This window comes from Lycorma delicatula, chromosome 7 (genome assembly GCF_047948215.1).
Source record: "Lycorma delicatula isolate Av1 chromosome 7, ASM4794821v1, whole genome shotgun sequence".
In the NCBI taxonomy this organism is placed as follows: domain Eukaryota; kingdom Metazoa; phylum Arthropoda; class Insecta; order Hemiptera; family Fulgoridae; genus Lycorma; species Lycorma delicatula.
Window position 1 is genome coordinate 94,637,037 of NC_134461.1, and position 12,668 is coordinate 94,649,704.

At 27.5% G+C, this 12,668-nt stretch overlaps 1 protein-coding gene across 4 annotated transcripts in view; it reads right to left on the reverse strand.

Annotated features, from left to right (window-relative positions):
* kst (spectrin beta chain, non-erythrocytic 5 kst) overlaps positions 1–12,668 on the reverse strand; it is a 307,475-nt gene that overhangs the window by 136,344 nt on the left and 158,463 nt on the right. For all 4 annotated transcript variants that reach the window (XM_075371630.1, XM_075371631.1, XM_075371632.1 and 1 more), the window contains exons 4-6: positions 8,549–8,665; positions 4,478–4,586; positions 1,965–2,129 (exon numbers count right to left, since the gene is read on the reverse strand). In XM_075371630.1, coding sequence (XP_075227745.1) covers positions 1,965–2,129; positions 4,478–4,586; positions 8,549–8,665 — 391 coding nt within the window. The remainder of the gene's footprint in view (positions 1–1,964; positions 2,130–4,477; positions 4,587–8,548; positions 8,666–12,668) is intronic.

Sequence of the window (12,668 nt, forward strand, 5' to 3'; positions counted from 1 at the left end):
TTTAGTAAAGAACAAAATATTATAATTCTGGCTGGATTATGATCAGCACCCAATAAAATCTTAAGTTCATTAATGGACCTTTTATTTACAAATAAATAGTGACATAAAAATTTACAAGTCACTAAAACAGAAAATTTTTTAAATAATCAAATGTGAGTGTAAAAAACAACTTTCTATAATTATTGTTATTATTATATGAAAAATCCAAACAACACAGATTAAATAACTTTTAATATTTTCATTCCAGCTCATTTTCATAATAGTAATCTTACTAAGTTTCATCCTAATTTGTTTATGGAAGACCCAATCTAATCTCACCAAAGTAGGTCATTAATACATTAATTTTATACTATTCAACTGACATAATCTGCATCTTATAAAAATTCTTAACCCTTACAGCGGGCGAATAGTTAGCAAATAGGAAATCAGCTTTTCTGTAGTAATATAGAACCTTGATACAAATCCACTTCAAAGTATACAGATTTAACCACTTTAAAGTAGTTTTAAAAATCTGCATTACCGACATTTTACTTTGGTCATTAGGGTTCCATTAATTATATTGTCTTAGAAAAAAATGCTCAATATCCAGTTCCTGAACACTGTAATGAAGGCAACAGCTACAGTTTAATAATAAGTTTGAAATGGTGCACCTAACTCTTACTTAAACCTAGAACCACGAAGAACTGATTTTTCAATTCATGAAATAATGCACCACAAACACCAGATTAGAAAATCATATCTTAAGACATTACCAAACATTTCTGTTAATATGTTATAAAATCTTAATATTAGGAAACTTTAATTTATAATATGAACATATTTTCAATAAATCTTTTTGTTTTCTGAAAATATATGAAGAAGAAATCTTATTGCCACTGCTTGATGTAGTTGATTTCTATCTGTCATATTTACTGTTTACAAGTTCTGATACAAATTATATAAGCATTATTACATTTTATCTAGTGTATTTCTAGGTTCATTCTGTATATTGTAGTACAAATTATATTGTAATTAATTTCTTATTTTAATATCTGAAATAAAACAATGATTCAGAAAAAATATTCAACATAGAAAAACCTTTCCTTAAAAAAAATTGTATTGCTTTAGTACGAAACATTTAAATATTAATTGTTTTCATGTGATAGTATCTTGCTAGTATAAAATTGTTAAGGTTTAATAATACTATTGACATCAAATTAATACTTTAATGGCATAATGAAAATTGTAACTAAGCATTTTAGGTACAATATTTTATATTTTTATCTTTATACTTAATTGCAATACTTAATAATCTAAATATATGTATAAATACACACTCATAATTTATAAAAAAGCTTCATCATTTTTTCCAGAAAAAAAATATAAATAATGTACGTATTTGTGTGTATATATTTTTAAGAGTTAATGCATAAATAAATATTTCTTCTAGATTATAACATTTTTTGTTAAGTGAAATATTTATTGCCTAACAAATTTTTTCTTACAACTTATAATGATACATTGATCTCTAATATTTTTTTTCTAGATTTATTAATTCATCGCAGAAGATTACAGAGAAGCTTATATATGGTAATATGAAAATGGAATTTTGAAGCATATGAAAATTGCCATGCCTGACTGGGATTTGAACCCAGAACCCCCAAATGAAAGGCTGAGATGCTACCACTACGTCAAGGAGATTGGCAATTTGCTACAAACTTTACGATTTATGAAGAGCTGTATAGAAAGAGATTACACCTTACTAAGATTTTACACGTTCTTCTTTAGTGGAAATGACTATTTACAGGTATCAAGAAACAGTATTCTCCATGATGGTTTATCCTGAGTTACAGCTTACTAACACTTAAAAAGACTAAAGCATAAATGTATGATAAACTATGATATATGTTTGATAAAACAATGTGGAATAAAAGACCATCGCAACATTAATCAACTCATGAACTCATGGAAAAGTATGAACTTACCTTCAGCATCAAGAAGTCGAGGTATTCCTAATTCATTATTGGCTATGTCAAATGCATTATTAAGATTGTCAATATGTTTTGTAGGATTTAATGAATTAAAATTAATTAGATCAGGACGATGAGCATGAATTAATGCATTGAAACCAAGACCACTACGCCATGAACCTGGAATAGAAAATAGTAATAATAATATAATTAACAATTAAAAAAACTTAAATAAAAATATCAATAACAATAACATGTGAAGAAACTGAAGGAAGGTTAAAATTCAAACAAAAATGTTAATCTTCCTGTAGATCACTAAATTTAACCAATGCCAAGTTGTACAGTATCTTTCAGGTACTCCACCACCAGCTACCTCATCATCATTGTAATGGAGGGAATCATAGTGTACAGTAACAGTAGTGTGTGCCTTGTTGTTTTAGTTGCGATCGCTAATTGAGCAGATAAACATCATGTGTTTGCTATTGAAACATTAATAAAAACTAACAATTCTGTTATCACAACACAAAGAAACTTTTCATATATATTTCTCACTTGGTTGAAATATTCCACTTCCAGACCATAAAACAATGTTGTTTATTGGGGGTTAAAAATATCAGAGCCACAGGTTCAGCCTTAAAATGAAAATCAACTGGAAGTCTCAGAACACTAGAAAATGAGAAAATAGTGAGAAAATCAGTATACGATCTCCCAGACATTCGGCCCATAAACAAGCTTCTGCTTTGTGGGTAAATGCAACTTTCTAGGACAAAAACTCAAAAAAACTTGAAAATCTGAATGTATGATTTCAACAAGGTGGAGCCACAGCTCATTCTACAAGAAGATCAATTGATTTTTTAAGAGAAGTGTTTCCAGAGCACTTAATCTCATTACATGGAGATGTCAGATGGCCTGGCACCTTTGCCAGATCTTGCTCCATGTGACTTTTCTCTGGGACTATCTAAAAGCTTAATTCTTCAAACATTGAACAAGAACTACTGATGACCTGAAAGTTACTACAGGCCAAGAAATTAAAAAAAATATCACTGCAAATGAACTTCCCAATGAGGCAATCAATGAACTTCAGAACCCAATTATAAATATTGTGAATTAAAAAAAGTTTGCCATCATTTGGACACTTTAATTTTTAAAACCGCATGAAAAGACTGTATTTTATATATTTTTTAAAACAATAAATTAAATCTGATATAGCATTTTTACCATGGCTTTTCAATTAACACTGAAAATATGGGAAGTTATTTTGCTGCACCTGCATTAAACAGGTGAAAAATTATGAATGCTTTGAATAAATTAAAATATTGAGAAAATGATGCATTGGAAATTCTACTTAAACGAAGCATAGATCTAATTTAATACATCTTCTTTCAAATATTTTCTCAATGCTATTCTCCCACAAGAATTTATGTAACAAAAAGCAAAGCAGTGCTAGTGTCTGAATCTCTTTGAAACCAAGAAATGAAAGAACATTCAAAATCTAACTGATAATATTGAAAAAAACATGCATACACCAACATGAATAAACCATTTAAGATACAACATTCAATACTTATGATTTTATCAGCTATTCTTTTTTTTAAATGAAGAAAAATTGGCGAAAAAATAATTAAAACATACCTGATATGCAATAAAATACAATTGCACATTGAAAATCCCATAATAAAAAATATATTACTAATTTTAAAAAGACTGTTTGCAAGAGATGAAAAACAGAAAACCTAAACACTGAAAGCAATGATATAAACAGACTGCTAACTACCAAACATGAGTTAAGGCTCTATGGAATGCATAAAAATATACATTGTTTTATTTAATCAACTTAAACTTTCTTAAAATTTCAAATGAAAATACTTTGAATAAAGTCAGGATGTTTATTATTACACTGCAATCCAATAATAAATAATGATGTGACAAAAAAAAATATTTTAACATTATCAAGAAGATTAAACTTTTAGTTAAAAAAAATCACATTCACTTATGTTATCTAGGAAGTTTATAATAGGATCACCAGAGAATTTCCCCGACAAAAATCATCAAAATACACCATACAATGAGAAATAAAGATTATACATTCATTCAAACATAGACACAAAAAATAAACATATAGGTAGAATTAAGAATCCCTCCTTTAATTCAAGTTGGTTAAAAACACATATTTAGGAATGAATACTGGTAAAGAAGGGTTGCAAATTTAATCTACAATATGAGAATCACAGACTAAAAAATATATTTTGTGGTGTCTCTGAAGACTGACTGGACTATTCAGATTCAATAAGACAGGAAGAATGATAAATACTTATCAGTATTAAATTTGGGAAATTAAGCCTAATGATCATTTTGTCAGATTGTTAAAATGTAGTTTCCAAAGAAAAATAAAACACCTGTATTTCACTAAACAGTTCTGTTTACATCCTCAGCTACACAAGTTTAATATGTATTACATTATACCAAACTGAAATACACACTAGCCATCTTCAGATTCAACAGCATTCACACAAAGATAATAAAATTACCAGAAAAATCTTGTATGCTGACACCAGGATATCCAGTTGTTTTACGTTGACACCATAACAGCAATGCATCTTTAGCAGATTTCTTTTCACTACTTTCATTCTCTTCATCCTAAAAGAAACATAAATGATGATAAATTTTATTTTAGATTATATTTCTTTTTAATTATTCAGTTAACTACATTTTAGAGAATAAAACTACAAGAAAAGCAAAACTTATATTACTTTTCACTTTTTCTAATATATCTGACATAGGATTCTTGTTCATGGAATCATGTTTGAGAATGACTTGGTTGTAATGTTAAGTTATCTGCAACAATAACAGTTATGGTACCTAACAAACGACATGTATCATTATTACTATTACTAATATTACAAATTTATATATTTTATAACATCCTTAGATAAATTTTATAATAATGGGCAAATCGTCAAATTTCTGAAGATATCACATAAATATTATGACTGACCTGTTGAAAAATGAATGAAATAAAAGAGAAGCTAATTTATAACAAATTAAACCAAAGGGAACATTATATTAACCAGTATTATTTATCTTTCTGTGTGTTTATTTTTTTGGTGGGGGGGGGGGGTCTAACCAATGAATTTTTCTGTAGCCTGATTCAACTAGACGTAACTCAATCCTCGAGGTAGATAAATATGTCCAACAACAAAACCTCAGCTCATTACTAGGCACCTGTTTCATTTCTATAAAATAAAAAAATAACTTAGGATAGCATACATTGGGCAAGATTAACACAAAATCATTTATCAGTATTGCGTATAACTAAACTTGATTATGAACACTACAATTTTCTGAAAGGCTGAAAAGGTAGCAAGTCACCCTTGGATGAAGTAACTTTTTTCACATGAAATACATGGTAGATTGTTCTCTCACCATCCAACCCTCTGGCTTACTTGATTCATTTTCCCCCTAGATGGGTTCTATTGTTTTCCGTCAGGCAACCATAAGATCCATTTTAAGAATTTTGGAAGCTGTTGAATTACTGTAAGACTGTTATTCATGTCATGTAATAGTGGGTGGTGTTCCTGCTTACCGCTTGTGGGTGATAATCAATCTGGGACTGTTTATTTACTATCTGGAGGCTGAGATGTTTATAAGGTAAACAGCTATTCAAATTCTTTAGATATTTCAAACCTTTCCCCTGATCAGCACTCATGACGTAGCCTTAATAACTTCATTCCCTTCAGACCAAATTCTACAACAAATAATATTCAGATATTGTGTTCTGGAAGATGTAAGATAATCTACAAATGCATTTATTTGAAATTTAGGCAACAGGAAACACATTCAATTAAAATAATGCTAATTAAAAGATGGACAGTGCTGTTTTCCATAAAATAACTGAAGTCATTTAATAACTAATAACCACAATAATGAATGCCATTTAACCAAATCAGTCTGTTACTGGTCAATATAACACAACTTCTGTTACCAAATACGTTATGTTTTGTTATGTAAGATATAAGTTATCCAGACATGAGTCATTAAAAAAAAAAAAAGAAGCTCATTCCAGGCTTACTAGAAGGCCATGTACACTGCCTTCTATACTGAGTCAAATATACAGCTGAATATTAGCATTACAAGACTAGTGACATGCAGTGACACTCAGCCATACAAGTACCATTTTCACTCTGTATAGCTTTATTAAGAAATATCATTACTTTAAGACAAAGCAACTATGACTAGTGCCTCGTATATATCACAGTCACAAGACTGGGACAGGTTCTGTAAAATCATAAAAATAATTTACCCAATTTCTATTGTGAATGACATACTCTAGTTTTAATTATTTGTAGTTTATTTTAATTATTTATTTATTGTTTATTTGTTTATTTCTAGTTTATTTATTTATAGTATCAAATATAATGAAAAAAATATATATATGTAATTAAATTAAAAAAATATAAAAAAATGTAATTATGGAATAGCTTTTAATATTATATACTGCCAGCCTTTCATCCGTAGATTCGGGGTTTGAATCCCGGTCAGGCATGGCATTTTCACACACGCTACAAATCATTCATCTCATCCTCTGAAGCAATACCTAACAGTGGTCCTGGAGGTTAAACAAAAAAAAATAATTATATACCATAAGCTACTGTAAATTTATTATAAATTATACTTCTTTTTTTTTTTAATATACACAAATGTACTTCTATAAAAAAAAAAACGCATGCTAACTTTAAAAATGACTGGTCAAAGGGGCACAATTCACAATGTGTAAGGTTTCATTCTGAGAAAATTAACATTTATCTGTTTAATCATTGATAAATAAAAATAACAGATGATATAAGAAGATGTAAAAATAGAAAATGATGCAAGACAATAAATAGTAAATATTAAATGGAGTAGCTGATAACATTATATAACAAATACAAAATAGTTGTATTTTTTTTTTTTTTAACATCATTCAAAAAGTTTATTTGTATTTACTATTTTTCTTATTACCATTATTGATATTTCAAGGGTATAATATTATAATGATAATAAAAATTTATAAATGTATTACATTGTATTTATTAGTAATATTAATATTAAATAATAATGTTTGATTTATTATTTATTTTACTAAACATTGTTTTTATATTTGAGTAGTTGCATAAGCATGTGTGTAGTGTAAACACACATCTGTTTAAAAACAAATTTTATAACGAATACATTAGTTTACTTTTAAATAAATATTAGTTTTATAATATATTAATTACATCAAAGCCTGACAAAATTTTATTGTGTTCAAAGTATTATGTCTGCTGTAGACAGCAAACATAATACTTATATGGCTTCCACAAATTATTTTAATACTTTTATGAACAAAATTTCTGAAATACAGTCATCTTAACAAACTACACAAAATTTTATTCCATGCAATAGACAACACAGTTTAATTAAACATCTAAGCATTAATGACATCATTTAATTTCTACAAATGATATGTTACTCAAAGTAAAATATTATTCACTCATAACAATCTTTACCAGTGATATTTTTTACAAAGAGCATTTGTATGTCCTAATTCAGACTAATAAATCGTAAGGTTCAAAAACATGAAATGAAGGTAAATTCCTTGCATGTAGTAAATTTTAATTCAAAATATTAAACAACATTTTTAGCTAAAAAGACAAATGAATATTAATCCCTTTACAGACAGAAGTAAGGTCCTTCTAATCAAATTATACTTTATGACATGGACTGAAGCATCCAAGACAAAGTTTCTTTCACTGTTATTTTTATCAGACTGACTGTAAATCAATGGACCAATAGATATGCTTTATGGTATTCTAATGGCAGTGATTGTAAGAAAACAACACCTTGGAGAATTGGATATTTAAACCTGGAATTAACAGTAAAATGTGCTTTGTAAATGTAGAACTTTCCAATTCATAAGAACTATGATAAAAAACCAAAAATGTACACATATGATCATAGCCCAAAGATTGGTCAACATTCAGCTGCTGCATAAAGCCTAAGCAGCACTAGAAAGGTTCCCTCACCAGGTTATTGGGTACTGATCAGTTCCTTTTTAATATTTTCCAGTTATACATTACCAAATAGTTTTAGCATTAACTAAATAAAAGTGAATACAACAGAATTAATGTAACTACACCAAAGTAAGCTTTTTTAAATCCTTTGAGGAAAAAGGGCATATTAATATTCACCTACTAAATTTATCTTCATTAGAATATTTCCCAAAATATTTCTGTCCCTGATAACAACATCTACACATCAAGGGATGAAATTTAATGTCATAACCGAAACAATCATTTCCTACTTCTACTTTTCCCATGTTAATTAATGAATATCATTTGATGAGGGGAATTTCAATGAAAGACTTAACATATTACTGAACCTGGTTGGTAATTTTAATTCTAATACTAGATGATTAATCAGAATTAGATTGAAGAAAAATAACTTAAAAGATTTTCTGAAACTTCCAGTAACTACAATATCCACATCCAATGAAAATAAATGTTTTACAGTTGTTAGCAATAATATTTTTCAAAATAAAATAGAAAGAAATAGGTTTAAATAAAACTGTGAATGCTAATTACCACATCAATTTCAATTTCCTGTATCTGAAACCTCAAAATAATTGTCCATATTAAACCTAAAATAAGGCGACGATTACCATCAACTATGTCCTCTGCGCCAATACTTTCCAGTCTCACCTGCAATGCAACAAAAATAAAATTTAAGAAATGATGAAACAGAAAAATCACTTTTAAATTACAAAATTTATAGCATTTTAAAACATATTATATTTGAAAATTACACAGAATTGAATGAGAATCCGGATTTGATTTATAATACATCATTTAAAGTTACATAAAAATCTATTACACATAATTAAACATAGGAAAATTTTTGAAATAAACTGATATAAATTTAATTTAGCCTAATTTTATACATTCATTATTATACAGTTAAGTAGCTTTATTTAGTTACTAGTAATGTTAATAGCTTATTTATCATTATTTTTACTGCAATAATACATTGTGTTGAATTGATTTTTAAATTCAATAAATAATTGATAAATATAACTATGTCACAAACAGTTTTTTTTTTATATATAGATGCTTAAAACTGAAAGAAAATGTCTGAAAAAAATAATCAAATAATTAAAATTATCATGTTTTATTATTCAAATGCTTACACATAATTCCAGAAGGTTCATCAAATTATATTTTTTATAAAGATTACAAAGAAAAATATTTTATTATAATTACGATATACAAACATCAAAACTAATTCTTCACAAAGTCACAGACCATATTTATGTACCTATCAAACCACAAAATCAGCTCGAGCAGACCATGTCAAAGAATTCCCCTGCCAAGACACCAACTCAATTAACCCCATCTATAAGTTCCTCACTGGCTTCAAAGCATAGTAAGTAACCAGCCAGACCATACATTGCTGAGCAGACAAATGGGATTTTTGTAACCATTCTGCATCATTTGTTTTAAACAGATCTCCAAAGCCTTGTCAACATTTTTAAATAAATTTTTAACTGTTATTGTGGTCCCAGGTACCTTGAATTTAGTCTGCAAAATTCTCCTGCAGTACCAAAAACACTACCGCCATTGTAATTTGGTTTGATTGTGGCTGTTTGAAATTTTTTTAGTTGTTTTAGGTGAGTATATAATCTGTTCTCTTAGTAATAATCTCTCAGTGTTGACCATTGCAACTGTAAATAAGTTATAATCGTTGTGGAATCTCAGCAGTACTGGGTCTTTCAGTTCTAAAATAAATCACACTAGCACACGTAAAATTTGGCAAATAGCAATAACAGGTTACATATTCCATTGACTGCTCTTTATCAACAATGAAATGGATGGAAAGCAGATGGGCGGAATGTGATATGGTGAATACGGAACAGGTTCAATAAAAAAAAAAGTCAATTTTGGAATAGTCCTTTCATATTAGATCTGATTTTTTTTAGATTAAATTTATTTTTCTATCAAATGTGAATAATTGTTTTAAATCAATAATCAATAAGTTGTTTTTATAATAATCTTTTTATTCATTAAAAATGTATAACCATTCTTTTTTTTTGAAAGATTACTCCCAAATATAACAACTAAATTCCTGTATTTAATACAAAAGGAAATCATATTCTGCACAAAAACTGTTAAAAAATTAGTGTACATGTAGGTATGCATAATAATACCCTACTACTTTTTACTGGAAATAATAGAAATCATGCCATTTTACCACGTAAAGGACATCAGCTCAGTCCTAATTCATAACAAAAAAAGAGCAAGAAAAATAAAAAGCAATATTGACATATTTCATGAAAATAAAAAATGAAGCCAATAATTTAATTTAGGCTAAACATTTACATTTGGGAGTTACAGTCCTCCAAAAATGAAAAATGAAAGTAGTTATAGATTTTTAGGGAAAAAGATCACTATTAAAATAAAAGATAATTGTTATTAATTTTATTTTTATATTTGTTTTATAAAAAAAAATAAATAAAAGTGTTTTAGTTAAAAAATTAAAAAAATCATGTTTTATATACATGAACTATTTCAAAACTACATTACAAAGTTAAATTAAAAAGAAAGTATTCCAATGATGATTTAAAACAAAAAGAGCATAAAAAAGTAAGTGTAACAAAAATGGTAGTTAACAGTGTAAGATGTAGTTATTACATAAGTTATAAACAATTCCCCTATGAAATTTAGCCATTATTTCACAAAAGAATGGGGTACATTAATTTGTTGCTCTTTTATACTATACAATCTGGGAGGTGCATTTTGAGTGTATTTCAACGAAGAAGATTGATGAATGAAATGACAGGTGGAAAAATGCCAGATCCTTGCCAGTAAACAAATTCGAAGAAATTATATAACTGCTAACTAGTATATCAATCTTTACACTATCAGTCCAACCTTCCTTAAAGTTAAGACATAATTAATAAAGCAATGAAAGCTCAAAATACAAGTCAAAGGTTGCTTTTTCTAACAGTAATGATTTTGTTATACAATTAGTCACTGTGGTAAACAGTATTCACTTGCAGTACTGAATGTAACTTGAATTTCAGCCTTAGCATATTTATAGGCAATAATATATTAGGATCAATGAACAAGGCAATGGAAAATCATATTCCAACTCATCACTTTCCTTAGTAATCCTGGAAGGCAATGCTGGTTAATTTTAGGTTTCAGGACTTACTTTTAATTCATGTCAAGTCCCCTACAATCAAAATGGTTACGGTACTAGACAGTTTTTCAATGAAATTATATTATCTGAAAGTGAAAAATTCTAAAGATGTTCTCATGAAAATCATTTTAATTTTGATCTGCTTTAATTCTTATCTCTGGAAATCTTTGGCTAGAATATAAAAGTAAACTAAAAAATATGTAAACTGTAAAATAAATATTCTTGCAAAAGGGAAATCTTTCATATGTGATTTAATTTAAATTTAATTCTCAGAGACTGTTTTCTTAAAAACAAATCCTCAGCAAAAAAAGAATCATAAAACAGTTTTGCCTTGCAAATAGTGGCCCCATCATTAAAAAAAAAAATAACAGTTTGATAGGCACCATTATTCTTTGTCTAAAGTTTTAACTAATTTAAGTTAAAACTTATAAAAGATAGCAGTCAGAATTAAGGTAAGTTTATTTTTCAAATTTAATTAAAATTAACTAAACTCAAATCTCAGTCAGGTGTGGCATTTTTCATACGCTATAAAATTTCCATTTCATATTCCCATGTACAAGCTTCAAAGCTTATATGGTGAATTAATCATCAAAAAAAGCCGGATACTTTGCTTTGAGTTTGAACAAAACATAAAGTGATCATGAAAAATAAATTCTGTGCAATATATAGAAACAATTCAATCTTATATATCTTTACGGATATAAGTGATGTTCTCTATACTTATCACTTAAACATAAAGCATGAACTATCAAACTGTTTAAAGGCAAAATTTTATTACCATGTTAACAATAAATAGAATAATGGGCACATAACTTTCTAAATATAAAATCTATGTTAAAATGTTAGACATGACTTAGAGACAGATTTGCTAAATATTTTCAACAATAAAATAGGCATAAATATTTAATAAAACATTACACATTCTAGACACTTGTTAATACAAATAAAAGAAAACACTATTCAAGAAATTTCACGAGCATGAATATATTTTAAATATGCAAATACAAAACTTAAAAAAATGTGTAAAAATTTAAATGCAGCTAATACCATATAACTTTCTCCATGTATGATTTGTAAATAAAAAGAAATAAAAAAAAAAAACAAGTCGTAAAATAGAAAAACCAAGTATCCCTTCTTCATAACTTTACTTCATGTAATTATTATATTTCATCTTTAGAAATATAATAAATAATTTAACCACGTAAACACAAATTTAATGATCGACAAACACATATATGCTATTAAAATATTAATTGAAATGAATTCTGATACACTAAAAATTCCTGAAACATAAATATACTAAACAATTATTTTGTCCAGTGCAATTATGAAGTCTTGTAATCAGTGTAAATTCTAACTCGGGGCTTAAATGCATATAAGGTATAAATTTGGAAAACAAGTGACTCTTAGTTATGACAGGCTATTGATCTGTATTTAATTAGACCAAAGTTTCAGGTAACATTTGGGAAGAAATTTTTAGCCTTGATAAGCTACAAAACATAACGT